The sequence below is a fragment of the Trachemys scripta genome, chromosome 5 (genome assembly GCF_013100865.1).
Source record: "Trachemys scripta elegans isolate TJP31775 chromosome 5, CAS_Tse_1.0, whole genome shotgun sequence".
Lineage (NCBI taxonomy): Eukaryota > Metazoa > Chordata > Testudines > Emydidae > Trachemys > Trachemys scripta.
Genome location: NC_048302.1, coordinates 58,101,138 through 58,124,263, shown reverse-complemented (window position 1 = coordinate 58,124,263; position 23,126 = coordinate 58,101,138). Strand labels below are relative to the sequence as shown.

At 38.6% G+C, this 23,126-nt stretch overlaps 1 protein-coding gene across 2 annotated transcripts in view; it reads right to left on the bottom strand.

The window, feature by feature from the left end:
• Positions 1-674: 674 nt before the first annotated feature.
• Positions 675-23,126, bottom strand: part of FHDC1 (FH2 domain containing 1) — a 50,615-nt gene continuing 28,163 nt past the window's right edge. For both annotated transcript variants that reach the window (XM_034772681.1, XM_034772682.1), the window contains exons 5-12: positions 18,568-18,653; positions 18,382-18,482; positions 16,250-16,320; positions 16,056-16,163; positions 14,959-15,029; positions 12,211-12,328; positions 8,908-9,072; positions 675-4,878 (exon numbers count right to left, since the gene is read on the bottom strand). In XM_034772681.1, the coding sequence (XP_034628572.1) occupies positions 2,809-4,878; positions 8,908-9,072; positions 12,211-12,328; positions 14,959-15,029; positions 16,056-16,163; positions 16,250-16,320; positions 18,382-18,482; positions 18,568-18,653 (2,790 nt within the window). In that variant the 3' untranslated portion in view covers positions 675-2,808. The remainder of the gene's footprint in view (positions 4,879-8,907; positions 9,073-12,210; positions 12,329-14,958; positions 15,030-16,055; positions 16,164-16,249; positions 16,321-18,381; positions 18,483-18,567; positions 18,654-23,126) is intronic.

Here is a 23,126-nt window from a genome sequence, read left to right as displayed (position 1 = left end):
ATAAGGGACAAAGCACTGACTAAACAAGCAAAATCAGGAGCCGAATAAGTCTGAAAAGAGCAGCAATGCCAGCACAGAAAGCATTCTCCACAGCACAGAGGGAAAGGGTTTTCTTTTAGGAGAACTGATGTCCACTTGACATGGGCTGGCGCTGTATTTCAGCTTATACCAATTGCTATTTTATAAGGCAATGGAGGAAATAATAGATGAAATGAAGCGTTAGCCCATTTTTTCCTTTAAGTGTTATAGTAAAACAGTCATCACACTCTCATTTCTAAACCCCTGGGAGTTATGAGCTAGGATTTCCCAATAAAGTGTGCATGCCAAAAAGTATGAAGATAGCAGCAGATCCAGACTTGTTAGTCCCATGAATATTTATCTTGGCCAAAACACAAAATGTGTGCAGAACATGCTGCACATACTAGCAATTAATCCTTCATTTTAGACCCAAATATGCTCCACAAATTTGCTGTTAACCCATGTTTGGAGCAGGAAGCCCTGCATTAGAAATGCTTAATCATGAAACTGAAGTTATATAAAATATCTTTTAAAAAATTAATCCAACATTTAAAACTTCCTGTGTTAAAGCCATTCCTTCTGGGACACTGTCAGGTTGAGAACTATAGTACCAAAACCAAAATAGAAAACAGGGAAAATATAAAGCACGACCCCGGTAAGTGGGAACTTTATTAAACTACCAAGTTACTCAGAAATGTATAAATGGTCCATTAAATACATTGTTTGTTTTTACAGACATTTATATAGATATTTATTTACATTTTCCAAACACATTTAAATTACTTTTTTTCAAGCTTACTACCAATAAAAGATTTATTTTTTTTTAAAGTCACCTGCTCTCACAAATGTGTACACAAGGACACAGAGAGGGCTAAGGGACACACTTTCATATTTAACCCACAAGGGAGGGAAGATCCTAAAGCTTATAAGATTTAAAGCAATATTCACTCTGAGGTCCTTGCCTGTGAATTGATTATAAAAATTCTCACTTTGAGACAGACTTTCACAAGAGGTCCCATGGAACAGCTGATAGTGTTTTGGTATGCAGTCTACAGTGGGATCTGCTTGGTTAAGGGCCACTTGCTTTATTAAAATCAGCTGGCTGTACCCGACTGGTTGGTTGCTAGCCCATGGAAGTGCATGGGCAGGTAGCTAATTCTGAATGAAGTATACACTCCTAATGGAAGGGGGTAGTGGGAGTGATGTATCAGTAGGCAGAGATAAAATGAAATCTATTTGGAAAGTTGCATGTTGTTGTTGTTTTGAAAATGAGGTTTCATTCATAAGTGAATAAAAAGGCAACTGTTTAAATAAGATGTTTGGAGACAGTCAGTTTCCCCACACCTACATACATTTATCTTGAAAAGGCACAGAGCATGTTAAAACAAGTTTTCCCTCATTCTCTGTATCTTAGTCTGACATGGTGTTAAAATTTGTATCTGCAGAAAAAGAAAAGGTATTTTTTTAAAAAAGCTTATGAAACACTAGTTTAAAACATGTCTTTAATTCATCCTTTAGCCACTTTAAACATTAAAAACCACATTTGAAGCAGCCAAAGCAGCTTAATTTACAAAACATTGTCCATGTGTAAGCTGTGTGTTTCCTGCTAAATGCTCCTGCTGACAAAGAAAGGAGGAGGCGGCGGCAGGGAAATGGCTGTTTCGGAGCCATAGCAACATTCAAGTAATTTGATAGTAGATAAACCAGTGGAAATAAGGAATGGTAAGAAAGTGCTCGGCACCAGGTTGCAGCCTTCAAATGTTGAGCTGCATCACCTTTGATATGTATTATAAATATGGCACTTTTGTATTACCAAAAGCTGGCAAGTTTGCATCTGACTGAAACGCGTCAGAACATGAGTAATTATTATCCCTAACAGCTACTGGTGATATTTCCAATAGGCATGACCTCCAGCTACGCTACTACATCCAGCACCAGTCATTTTTTTACTATATTCTACTTGTACGTGCAAGACAATTCTGCCACACTCATGGAGAATAAACTTTCTGCCCAGCAGAGTTTTCCTTCCTTCCTACACAGACAGACACACATACACAATAAGACATGCCATAAATTCTTCAATGAGGTTAAGACAGCCACAAACAGTGAATGTCCTGTTTCACCATTTTTAGGCCAGCGGTTCCCAGTGTGTCCAATTGCCAGCAATGGACTTTGCAACAGGCACAGATGACTCCTGAATCCAAGGAATTAAGAGTGACAGAAAGTGTCTTCACCTAAGTTCATTTTCTGCACTATTCCAAAGGCGTTGTTTTAACTTTGAATAAAGGAACCAACTAGTATAACTGCTTACGCCTAAAAAAAAAAAAAAAAGGCTCCTGTATACAAAAACTGGCCATAACCCCCTCTTTTTTTTTTCTTCTCATGTCACAAAATCATTTCAATTGGTAGTTTTAAAATTCCTTCAAGTTTGTTTTTTAACAATGTACTATACCACAAATGCACAAAAGATTTGTGGCATTTGTACTCCACCACAGTAAATACATTCAAATTCATGCTTATAGGACGAAGATCAGAACAAAAGTAGTTGCTGTCCTCTGATGGTGTACTGTACATTAGATACCAGGAGATAAATAGTGATATTACTATCTTGCATCTGAAGAAGTGAGGTTCTTACCCACGAAAGCTTATGCTCCCAATACTTCTGTTAGTCTTAAAGGTGCCACAGGACTCTCTGTTGCTTTTTAGTGATATTACTGTTTTGGATATTTCACAAGACATCCAGTGCTTAAACATGTGTTCATATTCCAAGATGTCAAAAAGCCCAAACCCTTATTTCAATAATGGTTTAAATATCTTCCCTATTGTGGTCCGGTTTGCATCTTTCAATTTAAGGGACGACTTTTCCATTATACCTTGTTCCTTTGCTGTAGGTTCCACTTTAGCACTGAGAATATCACTATGGTCTGTGTTCCTTTTGACAACTCTAGCACTACTTGCTCGTTTTAGGAGGTTTCCAGTATTCTCCTTGGGGATGAGGTCATCAGAGTTTGCTGCAGGCCTCGTTCTAGGTAGCCTCTGAGACACTGATCTTGTGATGCTTGGAGCTTTCGAAGGGTTAGGTAGATCCACCTTTGCACTCCTTGAGGAAGAGGCCACTGTGTTCCTTGCAAAGTTTGGTATAGAGGACGGTGTCTTGGGAGCACTGGCTGTTGTGCTTTTGTTAGCATCTGGAGGGGCCTGAGGTTTTACAGTGGAGCGACAAATCTTACTTTCATCTGGTTTTGATTTGGGAATACTTCGGACAGATTTAGAACCTAGCACTTTAAGAGAGCCCTTGCGCTGAACTTGGTCCCTCTCAAAATGGGCACTGCTGGAAGTTGCAGTCCCTCGCTGCAATTTTGGCTCCTCTACTGATAAGCTATGCCTGTAAGGAGTTCTTGGAAGGGTTTCTGTTGTGCCTCGGATAGAGTTGCGACGTGACAGTTGTGTTTCAGCTGTACTGGCCTCTCGAAGTGCTGGTTTGGCTTCTGGCTTTTTCAGACTGCTTGGTGCTTTGTTTGACCTGGAAATGGGCACCACTTTTCTCATACTCACATTTTCAGATGCATTCAAAGTTCTTACTGGTCTGGCAGTAGTTGTCTGGGTAGGGCGAGTGCCACTGGATTTTGAGGAGTTTAGAGATCTATCTTTTAGAGAGTTTCTCTTTGGTCCTAAGGATTCTCTACATTTTACAGGCTTTTCCTTAGGAAAGTTGTGCTTGCTGCTGGAATCCTCTTTGTCATTTGAGGAAGTATGAAGAGAAATTTCCTTTGCAGAGGATGAATTCAGATTTGAGGTGACTGTACTACTCCCACCTCGAGCATCATTTGCACAAGAGTAAGCTCTGCCATCTTGCTCTTTCATTTCATTGCCAACTAATTTTAAATCATTTCCTTCTGAACAGTCGAAAGTCAGAGAACAATCAGTAGTATCAGATAAGTAGAATGTTGGCCCATGTTCTTTACTGCCAGAAACACTTGTATCCATAGATGTGGGGCCACTACTGGCATGCTCTGAAACTTCATTTTTGCAGCTTGCCACCTTGGCTTGACAATCATCGGCCTCTCTGGAACTTTTGTAAGAGGGCATTGGATCATCATTATCCACAGTGCTGAGGGAGTGCAAGCTCAAATCATCTAGAGTCTCTAAGTCTGCTGCATCAACATCCTCTAAGTTTATTAAAGGCATGTCTTCCATAGGTTTTGTTCCTTGAATATCAGACTTATGTAGTCCTTTAACAACTTTACATTCCTCAACAGCAAGGGCCAAAGCATTTATATCTGTTGCTTCCACACCAGGCACACTGGACCTGTGCTGACTTTTGTCGGTATCCTTTTCTGAGTAACAGAGGTTAGTACTGGTAGAGCCCACCTCCATGTCTTGTAAGTGACTGGGCTGAGCTGAAGGCAACTGAGACAGATCTGCGCTATCCATTTTGGTTTCAGATGCTTGGTGTAAATTCAAGTTATTTAAACTGAGATCTCTAGGCTCTTTGGATTCAGTCAAGGCTATGTTGGGTCTTGCTTGTCGTGTGTTTGCACGAGGAAGGCTGTTGAATTTGTTTGGATCCTCGTCCTTGGAGATTTCCAGGAAAGTCCGAAGCTCTCTATCTGTAGTAATCCCTAAGGACAGTCGGGAGCGCCTAGTGCTGGGGTTTCTATTCAAAGGACTTTGAGGTCTCTGCTGCAAGAAAGGTAGAAAATCCTCCAGTCCTTTTTTAGCCAACGTCTGAACATCATTTTCACTGCTACTTCTCCCAAAGTTCCCAAGCTCTCCAGCGGCCCAGGATCGGCGCTTTTCCTCCAGCTCCCTTAATCTCTGCAGTTGGTGAATTTCTTGACTCTCTCGTTCCCTATTTTCCTGTCAAAAAAAAAAAAAGGAGGAGAGTGAGGAATAAATACACATTTCAGAGTGAAGCATCCCTTATTTCAAAACAAGCTAAATGAGGCCACCTATCCCTTCATTTTTTCCTACTGTGGTCAGTTCCCCACTCAAATCACCATGGCAACTATTGTACCATATGGAGAACAGTTTCCTGCCTAACTAATACAGCTCATTAGACCGGCCAGCATAGGAAGCACTGAAAAACACTATCAGACCCCCGCAGAGACCAAGAATATGAACTACAATATGCTAGGTTTTAAGTCCACTTTTAGTAAGTTTTAAGTCAGCAATTTTCATTGCATATGCAAACATTTAAACCAGAAACATTTTAGACAAACAATTAACCTCAGCCATTAAAACAATCTAGTTTGACGCCACAAAGATCCATATGGTCCCCTGGATCCATTCCATCCTTCTGGACTTGACGTATCGAAGAGCTTATACTCAAGTACCCCAGATGCAATTGTTCCTCAACAGGTGGCATTCTATAGCCAAGTTCCTATGAACTCCACAGTGGCATAGCCCCAGATTCTGTGGCATTCTAGTGCCGCAGGTAGGAATTCTGTGGCAGAGACTTCAATCAATTATACATGCAAGTGATGCTCTAATCAGCACAATTAACTTGTGTTCTTTATTTTTATAATAAATTCAGTGTTACGCTGTCCCCACACTCAAAATTGGGGGCAGGCTGAATGTTTTTCTGCTAAAATCACTGGCAGTGACATAGTTAAAGACAGCATTCAAATTGTCACCATTAGTTTTCATATTTAAACTATTAAAGCCTTATCTGCACTACATTGTTTTTTGAAACATGTACACCTATTCCTAATACCACTGCAACTGCACAATGGAGCGAATGCTAGTATAGACAAGGTACTGATGACAGCCATCATTTCCCACTATTTTGCTAAAACCTAATCAGAAGAGGGCTATGCAGCAACATTTAAAGACAAAAACAAACCACACACACCAATATTCATATGGAGGTTTGTCTACCCTAGCACGTCTTCTGTTGCTACAACAAGAGGAGCTGCACCAGTGGTAACAGCTGCAATGGGATGAAAAATTTTCAGAAAAACAAAAAAAATTAGTGTGGACATAGTCTTCAATGGGTGGAGTAGTTCCTACCTCTCTGAGCTACTTTTCAGGCTGCCATCAGACTCAAGAAGATCAGAGATCAGATAGCCTCGGAAAGACCTACAACACTGTTTTTTCAAAATCAAACTCTCTTCTTAAAAAAAGGGAACGCTTGTATGTTGGAACAAAATTCTGGGGCAAAGGGTTTATTCCATGATAATGGAATGCACTAAATCCTGTCTGTAGGTGGTCTCATTGAAGGCCGATCAACTTTAAATAACCACTTTCTAAATATGAATTGGGTAAAAAAAATTGCATATAATATACCTAATAGTGGAGTCATCCGTCAACCATCTATGGTTCTACTAATTATTTCCCTTAAAAAAATACACATCTTTTTAAGGAATTTTATAAATTGTTACCATACACTTTGTTGTAATGTATCATTGCATGATGTTTCTCTACATTTTTCTATTTCTTAAGGTTACACATTGAACTTTCTTACCCCAACCAGGATATATTTCTGGGGATTTTCTTATGCTATATTTACAAACATGACATACTCAGACACATTCAAACATATTAATATTCAAAAAACTTCCAAATGCAATTCTTCTGGATCCAGTGCACTCCTAGTATCAAATGAATATCTTCTGTCCTCAGTCTATTTTGCTGTGTGTGTCTACATGCTGCATTTCCGCCCCGCCCCCCCCGCCCCCCCACTATAACCTCTTATATTTTTTGGAACCATTCCTCTGTTTTAGGGCTGTTCTTATTCACCGCAAGAGGCTACCATTAGTCTAGTGGCTATTAGCAAATATGAAATTAATTATTCATTTATCTGAGTGTGACCTTTTCCACGAGAAAGAGCCTGGAGGATCACCCGTGGATAATAAACAAACAATTTGTAAAGTTTGGTTACGAAATGCATCCCAATACATGAATTGCACATGTCCTCTATATGCATAAAATCAGCTTTTTCACTATAATTTATTCACTTATCCAAACTCATGGTTTTGTATTATAGGGGCACGCATGCACACACTAACCAGGCTGGTGTAGAGTACTACAAAACAGTATTTTTAAACAAAATATTCTTTTATCATGCTACACACAGAGATTGCTGACCCTCTCTTCCAAACTGAAGAGTATTTCCCTGGTGTAATTTGTCAATCCTACTATATATGATAAAATACCAAAAGGATTTGGATATTTTGTGAGAAGTTGTCAGCAAGTAATAAATTACTTTTTTTATTTGCTATCCATCCAGAAGTCACCACTTTTATTAAAGTTAACTTTCTATATAAAACAGCTTTCTAGAAAGTTGGAAAATAATGCTAAATTGAAGGTGTTGATACCAGAGGAGACTGCAAGTTAAAGTTGGGTTTGATTTCTTTAATTAAAAAAAAAATAAAATAAAATAAAAACACTTGAGAGAAATCTCTTTAGTATACAACTGGCTAGTTGTGCTTATTCTATGACTTTCCCAAACTTGAAAGCTCTCTGGTTCACAATTGGCAATAAAGTCTGGATTATTTGCAATGGATGTCAAATCTCTAGCTCTATCCCAAATGGAAAGGGTAGCTTGCCTTTGCCAAAAGGACGGGTTCACATTTCTGGAAGGCATAATTTTTATTACATTATTAATCCATCAGAGCCTAGCAATATTCACACTACTAAAAAAAATTATCTACCCTGCTGTCAACACAGAATGACAGAATATATGAGTTAGAAGAACAGAGGGAGGGGGGGGAAGTCAGACTCTACAAATTGCTGTCCAATGCACAAAGTAAACAAGCAAAAAATTATTATCTAGCTTATTCCAATGTGATTATTTTAAGTGTACAGTTAACAGTATTCAGAACTTTTTTTTTGTCTTTTGTTGTTGTTGTTGTCAGAAATGCAATCCAGGTTGATGGTATTCCTTTAATATTGAAGTACCCTGTACAGGCTAAACAGAATAAGGATTGGTCTGAGATATTATACATTTTGAATTAGTTTTGTTCAATATAATCCCAATTCAGACTACTTAAACAGGTGAGTAGTCACACTGAAGGCAATGGGACTACTCCAGATGCTTAAATTATTTGTTATGAACCTGGGTATTGTATATCTGTTTTATTTATGTGTATTTATAAGCCGGGAGTATTGTTCAGATCTTCATGTCCCATCCAACAGTACTTTCTAGTGTATTTTTAATATGCCAATATCAAACAGCTACTTAATTGGAAGTTGCCTGTTTATACCATTATACAGCACTGTAGGGGAAAACAGGCATGACGCATTGGATTAAATGAGACAAAGAACATATTTATGTACACAAAGCTGTCCCTGGAAAAAAGCAAAGCTGCCAATGACAAGAGTAGAGCAAAGGCTACGGAGGCTGCTTTCACACCATAGCTGCCATGACCACACTGGCAGGACTGGAGGCCACATATAATACAAGTCTTGAAATAAATAAAATCTGTTAGTCTGCTTTCCCATATCACCCCCCAAAAGGTCACAAAGAGTCTTCATGGGACCCAAAACACCACTTAATGCCTTCCTCTGGAGGGAGAAAGAATGCAAGTCAGAGACAGGGAATTTTTACAGACTTGTAAGGAGGGTGAGGGAGGAAGTTATCTTAGAATGACACTTAGATGACTGGCCTGACGTCCTCTAAATAATCTAATTGGCTAGTAAAAAAAATATTTGGGGCAGCAAAACGTTTGACTTGATTATTAGATTGGCTACAAGGCTGGGAGAGGTAGCTATTTTCCAGTTTGCTTAGAGCAACAAAATCCCTGGAAATGGGCAATTTGCCACATTATATTAATTCAAACAAATATGTCAAATATAGGGATGTTAGGTCCCTGAAGCAGTCTTAGATCACATAAAATAAATCTCTTTATTCTTAAGTGAAAGAAAATGTGTTTTCATTCTCCTTACCTTAACAGCCTTGTTGAACTTTATGCAGAAGTCCCTGAATATCTGGAAGCACTCATCTAGTTTCATGGTTTCTTTGTCTTCACAGAAAAAGTCAATAAGTGTATTTCCTTCCTCCTGTAATTCTCGTTTCCAGTATTCTAATTCTTTTAGTTCTTTTACAGCAAACTGCAGTAAAACATATACATTGTAAGCCAGACATATTAAGAATTTATACATCTGATAGATATAGTAGGTGCTGATGAAATCCATGTTCCCATCTACCAGCTATCACAGAGTCCAATAAATCAGGACTTTGAGAGTAACATCCTACAATGTAAAAGCAGACGTGTTGCCATTTCAGTGAATTGAGGAAGAAAGAAAAAGAAAAAGAAAAAAGATAAATCAAAACAGTAATTCCAATGAGCAAGATGTGTCACTAGATGAAGGATTAAAAGCAAAACAACATGTTTCAAACTTTAACTCTCAGAACAATACAGTCAAGTTGGAGTTGCCTCTTATCAAGCTGCACTAAGAATATGATGAGCTTTCTTGTCTACAGCTGCTGATCCTTCCCAAAATGACTTTGCCTTTCCTGCTGGCAGGTCCCTTCTCTCCCCTAGAATTTACCCTTGCTACACTAATTTCCCATCCTTTCCCTCTGGACTAGATCCATGATTAATTCCATTACTAGTTCCATCCCATTCTTGATCATATTACTGGATCCTAAACCCACGCACATCCCAGAAGCCCTCCTGTATACCTCACACATACAACTCATTCACAGCACCCCAATTATTTAGTTTCCAGGAGCTTGTCTTCATTACAATATTTTATTGTGTTTGAACATGGTTGTGAACAATGGAGCTAAGTAACATGACAGTGATGAGTTAGTGTACACCAGGACAATTTTTGGTCAATGCCATGCCATTGCCCACATTTATATGCCATGTCTGATTGCTCACAACTGTACTTAGGAGTGGCTGAAAGATTTCCTTCAAAAAGGGATTTGATAGAAGATTGGCCTTTCAGCTAATGAATAGATTAAAAAAAAAAAGGTGTCTGCTCTCCATGGGTAGTTTCTAATTTTCCATCCCAAACCTGAAATATTTTGATTATGAAATGCTGCTGTGGTGCTTTATGGGAGTTGTAGTTTCAATGCCTCATGCTCCTATTCTCTTCTATAGGGCAGGTTCCCCAGTTGGACTACATCTCCTATGATGCATGACGGTCTCCCCTCTTGGAGAGTGGAGGTGGTTCATCATGTGAGACAAAGTCCATCTGGGGATCCAGGATCATGGAAAACCAAAAATGGAACCCTAAATATTTAGGCTAAAAGATCTTAATTTTTAACCCACATTTTTCAGATTCCAATTTTCCAAGGAAGATCCAGACAAATTTCCTCCCCCCATTTTCATGGAATAATACCCCCTCAAAATTTCTGACTAGATCTGGTTGTATTTAAACAGTATAGCATTTTGAAATATACACAAGGTCTGAGGGTCTTCCATGAGGAAGTTGCTCAGATACTACAGTGATGGGCATCAGTGTAAGAACCTAAATAAGAATCTATATAATGTTTTATACAAACGTTTAACGAAAAGCAGGAATGGACTTAGACATTTTAAATCCAAGCCTTTTTTCCCAAGGAATTGACAAAATAAAAGTTAAGTCTAACAACCACTAAAGACAAACTAGTGTTTGAACAAGCTTAGGATATCGCAATATTGCTCTAAAAAAAATATTGACTGGATTATCTTATCCTCCCTCTTTTCTCTTAAATGTATATACATAAATAGACACAAATAATGCCATCAGCTCTTTTATTAGTTTAATTTAGACAATGAAAGAACAGTCTTAAAAGTATAACAAAAAGATGAAAAAAGTGCCAGAGATATTAAAAACAACCTAGTAAACAAAATTGCTGTATAAAGTAGCAGTCTGTATCAGGAGCCTAAGGCTTTATATAGAAGGTGGGGGGGATTTTAGGGGGGGGGAAATTACTGTAGGAATAAATCTTTGCTTGTCAGTCTTCAGACACGCAAACACACACACACCAAAACACACAAAAGCTGGATTGAAGATAAACAGGACAATTGACCTGCATGGATAATTAGTTCTACCACATAATATTAGTAGCTTATTCACAGGGATGACATAATGTAAGCTGACTTATCAGTGTAGTTATTGCCCATAATTTAAAAAACGGAAGCATTATATAAAGTATATATTTGTAAAGTGAAAAATGGTTCCAAGATTCCACTTGGAATTTGTCCTAAGCAAGGTTTTAATGGTACGTAAAGCTAGCTATTAAAATAAAAAACATGTTAAAACACAACATTAAGGAGTCTTAATGCAGTGGATAAAAGCTAATAATTCAGAGTGATGGCAACTACTCCATTCTTAACCCACCCTTTTTCTCCATCAACTTCACAGCTCCTGACAAAGTGCAATAGCTAATCCATTAACAACTTTTATAAATTTAAGTCACACCTGCCTTAACAAGTTTCTTGGTAAATACTGTATTCTTATTTGTAGTATTTATACAAAAAAATATATATATAAATGACACAGATACACTCTTACACTTCATTGAAACCCAAGTATAGATTCTTCTACTCATCACTACCCGCTAAAAGGTGTTACACTACATGTGTCAAGATTGTTTCAAAAGTTAAGTACTCCGTTTATTTACATACCCCCCCCCCAAAAAAAAGGGGGGGGGGGACTGGAAAATCAAATAAAACCACCACCCAAGAACGATCATGGGGCTCACACTAAAGTATATGTTAAGGGTTAATCCACAGCAAATCCACACCAACAGCATGATTTTTAATTGCCGTCACTGCTCTTTTACAGGTATGTGAACTGCAGTCCCCATGAGATGCTTCCCAGAGTACACAGGGCTGTAATGAAATACTCAGTATAATCTCAACTAAAACTGGCATGCTCCAGCATAACAACAAGTTGGTAAGAATCTAGTTTCTGCGTATTAAATACAAAGCAGTAGAACCATGCAAATAATCTGATATTCTAACCACTGATCTCCATCAGCCATTTCACAATAGTTAAACATGTTTGTCTGATCAGCCCTCAGGGCAACATACATCCAATATTTTTTCCTCTAAATAGTGTAGTCCTTTATAAACTCATATTTGACAAACACAGTAGTGCAGTGTGAGCAACTCTGAATGGATGATTTATGATGAGGAAGACATATTAAAGTGAATCTACTGCCTGTTAACATATCCATGCAAATTATGTTAGGCTGAGAAACACAGCTGTATTGAAGTGACAGTAACACATTAGCAAGGATATTCTACAAACCTGGATAAAACCTTCCATCTGGTGAAAGAGTCCTGGGTCCTGTCGAATATGGTCTTTAAGAGATCTTGTCTTGGCAGATAGAGAATGAAGTTCTGCTTCTATATTATCAATGGATAATCTAAAAAAATAGCATATACAGAGAGCACTTACTAAGAGAAAGGAGTTGCCCATTGTTAGGTGTTGCATGCTTCATAAATCTGTCACAATGCACCACCTGTACATCAAACAAGACCTGCCTGTTTGGTAAACCTTCCCAGAGCAGAAGGTAAGAGTTAGCAGAGAAATCTGCTTATTTTTCCTTATTTGCAATGTTGAAAGGTTCCCTAAGCTTTCTTAGAGGATATTCCTTCATGAAGTCACAGCAATGCAGGCAGCTCAAAGAGCCACTACTTCCCTTTGGCCCAGCAGCCATGATATTTCATCCTTCTACCTTATTACCTGCATAGTTGCAACAAACCCCTCCACATCACTTATGTGATGTGGCTGCTAAACAGACACGCTCCTGACCACTACACAGCCCTAGTCTCCCAAGAACTGCTGGTTCTCCCTGAAAACAGCAGTGCAAGTTACAGAAGAATCTCCCCCTCTGCAGGTTTCATGCACTGTTCCTGGGGCATTATTGCTCACTAGGCAGGGCAGTGCAACAGGCCTAAGACTCACAGAAATAGCCCAGTTCTTAGAGAACCTGAGTCTCTTTGTGTTTGAAGGCCCAGCTCCTACAGTTTTTACAGCCCCACTTGCAAATTAGTAGCAAATGACTGAGTCTCTCAACCACCTCAGCAATGGATCTTTCAGGGTAACTCCCCACAGGGAGATGGTATTACCCTAACACAGTGAGTTCAACACCACCCCAGAATTTTAGCCTCACTTAGGAACTGAAGCATTAGTAATTTCTCCCAGATGGCCCAACATTACTGACTGCATACACTTATTCTGGATAGAGGGCATTTCACCAACAGCATGATTTTAATTGCTGTCACTGCTCTTTTACAGGTATGTGAATTGCAGTCCCCATGACATGCTTCCCAGAGTACACAGGGCTGGTGATGATGGCAGCAGCACCTATAATTATCAGCACTAGAGCAGGCAATGCACATATCTATGGGTATGAGGTAAGCTATTTTTCCTCAGCATCCTTCATCTCTACTGATACACTCCCTGCTTCAGTGAAGATCACAGATGCTTCAGAGATCTGCATCCCAGTGCATTGCAGAACCTTTAGCAGATCAAAAAGTCTGTAGATGACATGGGTTGCATTTGGCAGGCCTATGAAAGAGAGCAGTAAGAAAATGCAAGAGAACTAAGTTAACAGAGGGCACAACAACAAATGTGTGATTTTTAAGGTTTTTGGGGTTTATCAGCAGCTTGTACTAGCGAGTTTTCGATCTTGTTCATGTCCAATGGTATAATGTGTTTTGGTTTGTTTTATTTTTGTCTCACCATTGGTTTTAGTCAGATTAAATGACAAATTGTATCTGGGCAGAAAACAGTCTTTTCCCTCCCATGAAAAATTTTGAATTGGGGAGGGAACTTTCACCCAAATGGGATAAGGAGGTCAAAAATTCTAAATATTTCACAGGAGGGAAAAGCCATGAAAAAAATTCTATTTTGGGAGAAGTTGTCCGTTGTCAAAATGGAAGTTGTCCGCTTACTCCCTGAGAAGCCTGGGCTCCTCAGCAGTCTGCCAGGCGGGTTGCTGAGGCGTCAAGGGCAAGACAGCAGGAAGCCAGGCAGGTTTCCATCAGATATTTCCAGTCAAGTCTATTGCCAACAGATTCGCAGCACCTTCCCCCTCAGGGGGAATCTCGAAGTAATTTACAGACATTAAATTAAGACTCAGTATATCCATGAGATATGAAGTATCTCCATTTTACAGATGTGGAAAGAAGTTAAGCCCAACGCTGAAGACAGAGATGATGGCCAAGATTAGAACTCAGGGGTTCCTAACTTCCAGTTCTATGCTTGAAATCATACACTGCCTCATAAAAGTACATATATAGTTTAGCCAGGTATGAATTAATGTTTGCTGTAGAATTATACAATTCAAGGCCTCAGGTTGAAAACTGTACTCAGCCCCAGATATTATAGATTTTCTTCTATACACAGAATGAATACAACATGTTCATTCACAAGCATAATCTTCCTTCCCTCTACCACCTAAGAGACCTGAGGACTCAAGTTTGTAAAGTTAGTTCATATTTTACAAGAATGGGGTGGTCCAGTATTTTGAATGTCCCATAGTAGAGTGTGTATGATAGAGGGAGGCTCTCAAGGATAGAAAGGGAGGGGATATTGCAAAAATGGGAAAATGTAGTCTGTAGAGGAAGTGAGAGCCACTAGTAATCTTTGAGTGTACGTGGTACCAGATCTGGAAAGAAAGGTACTATACCAGACCAACAAATAGCTGGAAGTTATTCTATAGAGCAGCAGTAACAGTAACATGACACTATTTTAAAAACATGCCCTGTAGGTTGATCTCTTAAAAGTAATATATATGCATTTACCTAGTTGAACGTGTTGACAAAGGCAAAAAAACCTATAAAAATCAATTAATAAAAACCTCTAAACCTGAAGGCACATTGCAGGCAAGCTTCTGTTTGCAAATGAAAATGAAGCCCTAAAAGCTATGGTAAACACTTGTAAAGATCTCAGTTTTACTGCCAGAGCTCTGTGAATGTGCTTCTGTGCTTCACAAAAAGAAGTCTCATGTCTCTTTCTAACAATAAGTTCTCAGTTTTCTTTGCTTACCTGGCTGCATCATGAACATGCTGTAATTTTTCTGAAAAGGTTAGAAGAACCACATCTTTCTTTTGTGCTTCCTAAAATTAAAGAAAAAACAAGCAATGTCCCTTTGACATTCCATTACCCTGCTAAAAATCTAAGTAAAGACTGTTTCTAAAGCTTTGGGAAAGGCACTTAGTTTCTGTATTACACTGCTGCTAGGTTCTATTTTTCTTTCAGTTCAACTGAGTGAATTATTGGAAAAAAGCCTCACTTAAAGGTGGACAAGGATCAGACCTAGAGAGAGTTTAAACAATTTCCATTTCACAGAGCACAGATAATAGTACCTTCTTCCACTGAAAACAATCCATGTGCATTAAGAGAGAATCTTAGGTAAGGGCAATTGACTAATGCCAATTGTTTGGGCTAATGCAATATTTCCTGCCTAAACATCACCTAATACTTATGTCATTAGCTGAAGGTATCTTGCTGATGTAAAAGCTGTTAAACCAGTTTGCACACAGACAGTGAAAAAAATCACAAGTGGAGGTATTTCAATCTTTTCCCTTCCATGGAGGGAAGAAAAATTTGGTCAAGACAGTGACACCCGGTGTCTTTCAAAGTCATTCCAATTGGAAAAGGAAAAAAGGCAAAAAACCCTGAAGGAGCTGCAACAGATTTGATGGCTTTAAAAACTATCTAATGAGTCAAGCAGTGCAATGAAATAGGTCATTTCTCCTCAGAAGTTTTAACAGAAAGAAGTTTTTATTAAAATTGACAGCTCCTTTAACAAAGTATCCCAGGATTCGAATAGTCAGGGGGATGTTACACTTGAAGAGCTAGATAGGAGAATTATTTTTATACAGTACCAGAAAGCTTCTGCTGAAGATTTAACTAATCTTTATATTTGTTCAGTTTTCTGTGGATGGGATCACCGTACACAGGTAGGCTAGTGGAATGTGTGGAGGCAGAGAGGGAAGGGTTAAGGACCAGAGCCTTAAGGTTTACCCTCTTATTGTATGCCACATACCTCTTCCACTTAACTAAAATAAAACTATCAGTCATCCGTGCCTCCCCTAATTAGATTATAACATTTATTCTCAAAGATGGTAGTTTTTACATACCAAAGCAACAAAATGCAGCAGATTCATCCCAGGTTTGTTTGCTTTTGTGTCTGCCAGCTTGAGCAGTGACGAGAGTTTAAAGCCAACTGCATTGCCAGCATAACCCCCCTAAAGAGGAAAAGAGACAGAGAAGGCATGTGACATCAGTGGACTGCAATAGTCAATCAAGCCTCTTCATTTTGATGCACACTTACTGCATTCATAATATTCCCAGCCTGAAGGACCAAGTGTAATATGGAATGTAGTTCTTCACATGACATTAACTCTGCAGAGAAACAAACAGAAAATTGCTGTCTGGGGGCTGTTTAGAAATATATACAGTGTGTATATTATACATAGATTGTCAGTTACCAAAATCCATTTCATCCTCAAGCTCATAAAGGTGTGAATTTTTTTTTTTTTTTTTTAAACAGGAAACTACAATTAACTGAAAGGTCATGGGAGAAAATGGTATTATATAATCCAAAGTCACAGGCACAGTTGGCAAACCACAAGTATACGTTCAGACCTTAGCTCAGCTAGTATAATGTTTCCAAGGCAACCACCAGTAGCTCATGAAACATTTGGGGTCTAATCCTGCCCAGTGCTGAGTGTTTCATAGGATCTGCCAACCACCCTCACCTCCCACTAACTTCAGAATGAAGCAAATGTGCATAGCACCTTGCAGGAACTGTTCAATGTCTGACAGGATTGGGACCGTGATTACTAAAAGTTTGTATATAAAAATAATTGGTTGTGTCTGAAAAGGTGTAAGGAAAGTATAACTTTCCTCACTTACCCCTCCTCCCCCCACCCTGCAGACTTTCTGCATAATCAAAAGACACTGAGTTACAATAAAGACAGCTCTGAGATACCAAAGATAGAATATAAGGCTACATTAAAACATCATACAGACAGTAATATGAAATAAAACTTCTTTATAAAACTCTCATAAAGAAAGCTTATTTCCTACATATTCTACTTTTGCAAAACACAACAGTACTTTAGATGAAAATATACATGGACATTTTCAACAAGATTTAACTTAACATACATGTATGTGCTTAGAAACTATCATGAGAAGTACCTTAGAAATAAGAGAAGCAGAGCTATGGAGCTGTGAAGAATTAATAAAATTAGTATTCTACAAATGCTGTAGAGTAAAAAAATCTTTGCAAATTTGCAAGGTATTCACAGCATGGGAATAACACTAAAGAGAATTTTATTTTATAAGGTTGATAAATATCTAGCCACCATTCATACTAAAATATGGAACCCTTACATTGTAGAAGGCTTAAAATAAAACACACTTGCAATCACTGCACTGTGGGGAAAAAAAATTATTAAAAGACAAGACATTATATTGCTCCAAAATTAGCATTATTTAAATTATCCTGTTTTTAACTGTTTAATCCAACATGCTAATCTGTCATTATGGAAGCAGTCAGTAGTGGTACCTCTCAAAAACACTTTGTTCAGTGTTAGCAGCCTGCCAAAACACAAGGTAATTAAAAATGTTTTGATATAAAAAGCTTTATACAAGGAAGCATGAAGCATTTGACTTGCTTGTAAGTCCCCAGTTAAACCCTCAGCATTAGCAAGATATAATAGGCTTTTTTTGCCAAAAATTTACAGCCATTACTACCACCAAATCAGCTCTACTAGTGGAAGCATTAGTGTAGACAAGTGTCCTGCAGCTGGACACTTTGACTACTGTGTTGTCTAACGCTGCTTGGGGCAGGTGTGAGCAATGCTTCTGTGGCTTTCAATTTGTTTACCAGTATTCCCACGCTAAGGATCAGAGTAAATGGGCAACATAAGGATTAGATGAAGGTCAGAATCATAGGAAGGCACAAAACCAGAAAATTAAGAAGTTAATTATTTTGCATTAGCTTAAGAGAGAGCTAGGAAGACAGGAAAACAGCAGAAGGCAGGACTTAATTAGGGTTTGGGTTCCTGGACCAAAGGAGCAACATATCACCAGCGCTTCAGTGTCTGTAAAGTTTAGAAAATAGAGAGTTCAGAAGAGCAAAAGGAAATGTATCTATAAGAGATTATATGAGAATCCTTTATGATAATGATTTCAGTCAACCAATATTGCCATCTTACAGACAGCTTTACCAGGCATAGAGGAATGTGAAAGAGATGCAGTAACTTCAGGATCTTTGGCCCTGGGAGCAGAGTAAAGATTCAACAGACACACCCTTATGGAATGTGTCATAGTTAGTTAGCGTCCTTTAAATAGCTACTAGGTACCTGAAATTCAAGATCTAGTCTCCATAATGCAGATTGATGAATCCTCTTGCAAAAACAAGTATGTAATGCATGTCACAGCATGTTTAGTTACCTTTTGTAGCTGTTCTTATAATTGCCATGTCTTTCTTCAGAGAAGTACAAGAAGGTGTAAATTCTCTCTTTAGCACCATAGCTTCAATCCGAAGAGAATAGCTGGAACATAAACAAACTAAGCTTTAAAACTGAGAGCCAAAAAAAAGAGTTTGCCATGAATAGAATAAACCTAGTACCTCCTTACTTTGGCACCTGGATTAGTAAATACATAAAGTAATCAGCTTGACACAGTTTTGCTACATCTCCATCAAAGGCTTTTAATTTCTTTACCTAGAAAAGAAAGAGAGACAATAATAAACAACTTAATCTCTAAGGTCAAGATTAAAAATGAAAGTAAAAAGGATACACCTTTACTGAAGAGAGGCAAATTTAACTTAAAGAATTACACAGTCAGTTCAGTGACTTGCTTTAGGGGAGTCTTGAAATCAGAGTTCCCTTTCAGAAAACTGAAAATCAATTGCACTTCCTTCAATCCCAACATGTTAGCAGGGAAGCAGAGGGGGAAACTTGCAAGTCATTATATACCTCTCATACCTCCACAACTAGTCCTGTGTGCCATCTTGCAGGAGCACACAAAAAGACAAAGACACAGTCATGATGTTTGGGAGAACAGTGCCCCAGTTTCCACGAGAATTAGGTTCTTTCATTTTTGATTGCTCCATTTGTGATTCTCCATTTTAAGCAGGTGAATTTCCTGTCTGACAGGTGCCAGCTGTTCAGGTGATCACAAGTCTGGCATACTGGTTGTATGCTTGAAAGTTAACAGTATTCAGTGCTTATAGAAATAAGATGATCTAGCAATATATTTCAATTATAATAAAAGTGTGTAGTTAAGTTGCAACATGTTTTCATCGCAGACATGCTTTCACTCATTGCTTTCTCTACAATTCTCTTTTGTGGTGAGACTGCACATTCTTGGTCTCAATCTAAATGTGAATTTGTGGGAGGTTTTATCTTATTTTGTAATATTGAAGCCAAATCCAGGGAGTCATTTTAAAGTATTTGGGTGTGGCTGGAAAGATACTTTAAATGTAAAGAAAACAATTTTTTTTAAAAGCTCAACTTTAGAACCTCACATGAGGCTAGCCCTCCATGAGGATTGGTCACCTATACAGGTTTGGGAAGGGAAAAAAAATAAATAAAGATACAGTGTAACAACCAGAGTTCCCTAACATGGTTATATTTGATGCACAACACGGCCTTAAAAATATACTGCTGTCTAGTTTATGTGCCAGAGACTCATGGCACTGTGCATACATCACAAAAATATCCAGAACCATCCTGATCTCAAATACAGACATTATGAGTAAATGCAGTAGATACCACCCCCACCCCCAATACACATTTGTCTGTCATCTGTATTTTCCTCTTTCATCATGGCTGCATCAATATCCATACACATTTTGGAAGCCATAGATACAAACAGTCTGTTTGTACACAAGCACCCACAGATAGAGTGAAGAAGTACACACACCCTTGTTGTAGCACAACTGCAATTTTGTCCAGATAAGTTATAAGAATGTTTCACAATATGTAGAAGTCATGCATAAAATCATGCCCACATCCAGTCATCCTCCTCTATCTTCCCCCACAGAAACTTCGTATCTAGTCTCACCCTCACATTTCTCTCACACCCCGCATACATACATGCATACAAACAACTCCATCCTCTGTATTATAAAGATTGTAAGGCTTCTGTCATTGTGCTCTTTTATGACATTAAGACAAAGGATCCTACCTCTCCACACAAAAAAAGGGGGTGGGCAGAAGGGGTTATTCTGCTTGTTTCAAGATTTGTTTGTCGTGGAAGTCACTAGAGCTTTAACTAAGTTATGGACTTTTTTTTTTTTAAAAGATCCCCTACAAGTGACAGACAAGGCTCTGCAGCTGGACCCTTTTTCACCACTGTGTGTTAAGCCTGCTGAAGATCTGGGTAAACTTAACTTAATAGTAAAGAGACTGGAAACTGCTGATGCTTTGTCTACACTAGAGTTTGCAGTATACACTTAAGGATTCGTCCTCCCCCGCCCCACCCCACATCAGTACAGTTCCCTTGTGAAGACAGCCATACATGACAGGAGAACTAATTAAGTTATGACAACACAGGAATCAAGAGAATGAAAGCAGAGTAAAATGAGAGATGAAAAGATATTTAGTCAGACTGTTTATTTTTGTGAACTCCCAGTGCCTAATGAACATTCTAAAGAAAGGATTGCTTTCAAAAGAGCTTTGTTGAAGATTTAACCCTTGCCTCTTCACTTAAGATAAAAGAGCCACCAATAAACCAATTCCAGACCCCCCCAACAAAGCCACAAGAGACCAAACTTGATACTTCTTTTTAACAGTGTAGAAATACAACAAAGTATAAAGAGCTGAAAAATTAGAGGAAGCCTAATTTTAAACATCAGAAATGTAGGCTCTACCTAACATGAAGGTAGATCTGATAAAAGACATTTTGCACAAAAAAGTTAATCAGAAATTGCTATTATCAGCATTTTCTGCAGATCAATGTTGCTTTCAACATTTTTTTAATTTTAAAACAAAAATGTGTTTGTTTCCAGCCTACATTTCAAAATGAATTCTTTCCTTTAACATACCATTTTGACTTTTGGAAAATGAAAGTTTTCTTTCTCTTCTTCACCCACCACCACCACCATTTTTACGCTGGAAGAAGAAATAGGAGTGGCGATGGCAAGTTAAAAAAAAAGAGAAAGAGAGAGAGAGAGAGAGAGAGAGAGGAATCAAAAATCAAAAGACCAAAACCCAAAACTTTTCAGTTTCCAAAAACCAAAATGACATTTCACATTGAAACAAAATGAAAAAAAAAAAACCCTGTTGATTCAAAATGAAAATGCCTATGAAAAACCCAAAGTTTGTCAAAAAGCGATAAAGCTTCTATTTTTCCAGTTACGACAAAGATATACCAAGAAAGAGAATCCTGGTTAGAGAGGAATTGAACTACATACACACTACTTACATACAACTTGCGTAGTCTTTGCAGGTATCCTGACGTAATGGTATGCCTACACAGCAACGAAAACCTCGCGGCTGGCCTGTGCCAGCCAATTCGGGCTCATGGGGCTTGGGCTGTAGGGATGAAACCAGACGTCTACACAGCAAAATGAAACATCCCCACAGCCAGAGCCCGAGTCAGCTGGCATGGGTTTTTCTTTGCTGTGTAGATATACCCTAAGCGTGCAGGCAGTTTCCCCTCTTCAAAAAAAAAGACAGGACATACATGTAGAAGACTATAAATGCAACTTTAAAATTTAAATGCACAAAAGCCAGGAAGCAAGATAGCAGACATCAGTTATGGCAGCGGGTGAATGCACCATTGGGGGAGGCTAGCCACTGCCCCTCCCCCTCTGCCCGAGGCCCCTCCCCTCCCATCCCTCCCTCCCCAGAGCGCGCACACACACCCGTGGCTGCCAGCCCCCCCAATGTGCCCCTAGCCCCAGCACACCCAGCGGGCGGCGTGGCCAGAGTGCCCCCAACCCCGGAGTGCCAGGTGGGCGGTGCAGCCGAAGCACCTCCAGCCCCAGCGCTGGGCAGGCGGCGATGCAGCCAGAAGATATTAGTAACCCATTTTACAAATGTGAGGACAAAAGCACAGAGAAGCTAAAAGATCCTTTCTGCACTTTATAATCTAGTGTGTTATAACTAGGTCCCCACATTACATATAAGTTTTGCAATTTATTAACTAGGTCATAAAGTTATAACAATCTGGAGGAAATCTAAGGCAATATCTTAGACAAAATTTTATCCTGTCTACACATTTCTTTGCTTTAGCTATTTCATATTTTCCAATGTAAAAAGTTTCAGTCACCCAATAATGAAACAGAAAAAAATGCCACATGCACCATGTTTTCAAGCTTCTCTCTGCAATCACGAGAACTAGAAAAGTTGTTCACATGAAAGTCAAAATGCTCCCATAGTCACATGACTCCAGGAGATGCAGCTCTCATTAACACCCCGAATATTGTAACAGCCATGATGAAATCATGAACTTTGGCAACACCGCACACTATTTGTCATATACTTAACAGACACACCAATGGACTTTGGATAGGTTTACGAATGATTTGAGAACACAAGAGCTAAAATTAAAAAACACCACCACAACAAATAGGTCAGACACTCCCTGTCTAAGCACTACAGTCACATAACTAGAGAGGATATTTTAATGAATGTGAACGAGGGAGCATAATTAAACTTCATGCTCAATTTTTCATTTCTCGAGTCTCACACTTAGCTGCTGTTAATTTTTCATTTGCTTTTTAGATGGATTATATATTTGCAATGGCCATGAACAAACAGATTTTCCATACACTTTTACATATATAATTCACCCTCACTTAAAAGTCTGTAATGAAATGGAGAAAATCTGACTTCATTTGGTTTGAAGATATCTATCACCAATATTTAATTATTTTTTAGAGCCAGGAAAGCCAGTAGATGAGTTATAAGCAGCTTTCCACCAGCGACATGCAGTACACTAGCAAGAAAGTGAATTTTATTTTATGAATACAGGACAATTATGCAAAGCTCCTGAATGAGAGTTCAGAGTCCTTGACTGAAACTGTATCAGTACCACTCATTCTTGGATGCATATACTCATATTAAATCAGAGTAGATTACTCCATCTCAAAAAGAGGCAGCGGTACACAATGGAAGAGATGAATAGGGTAAGTCTCCTCCATTTTTCCATGTTTCTATACCATTGTGAACATACATGGAATTTTG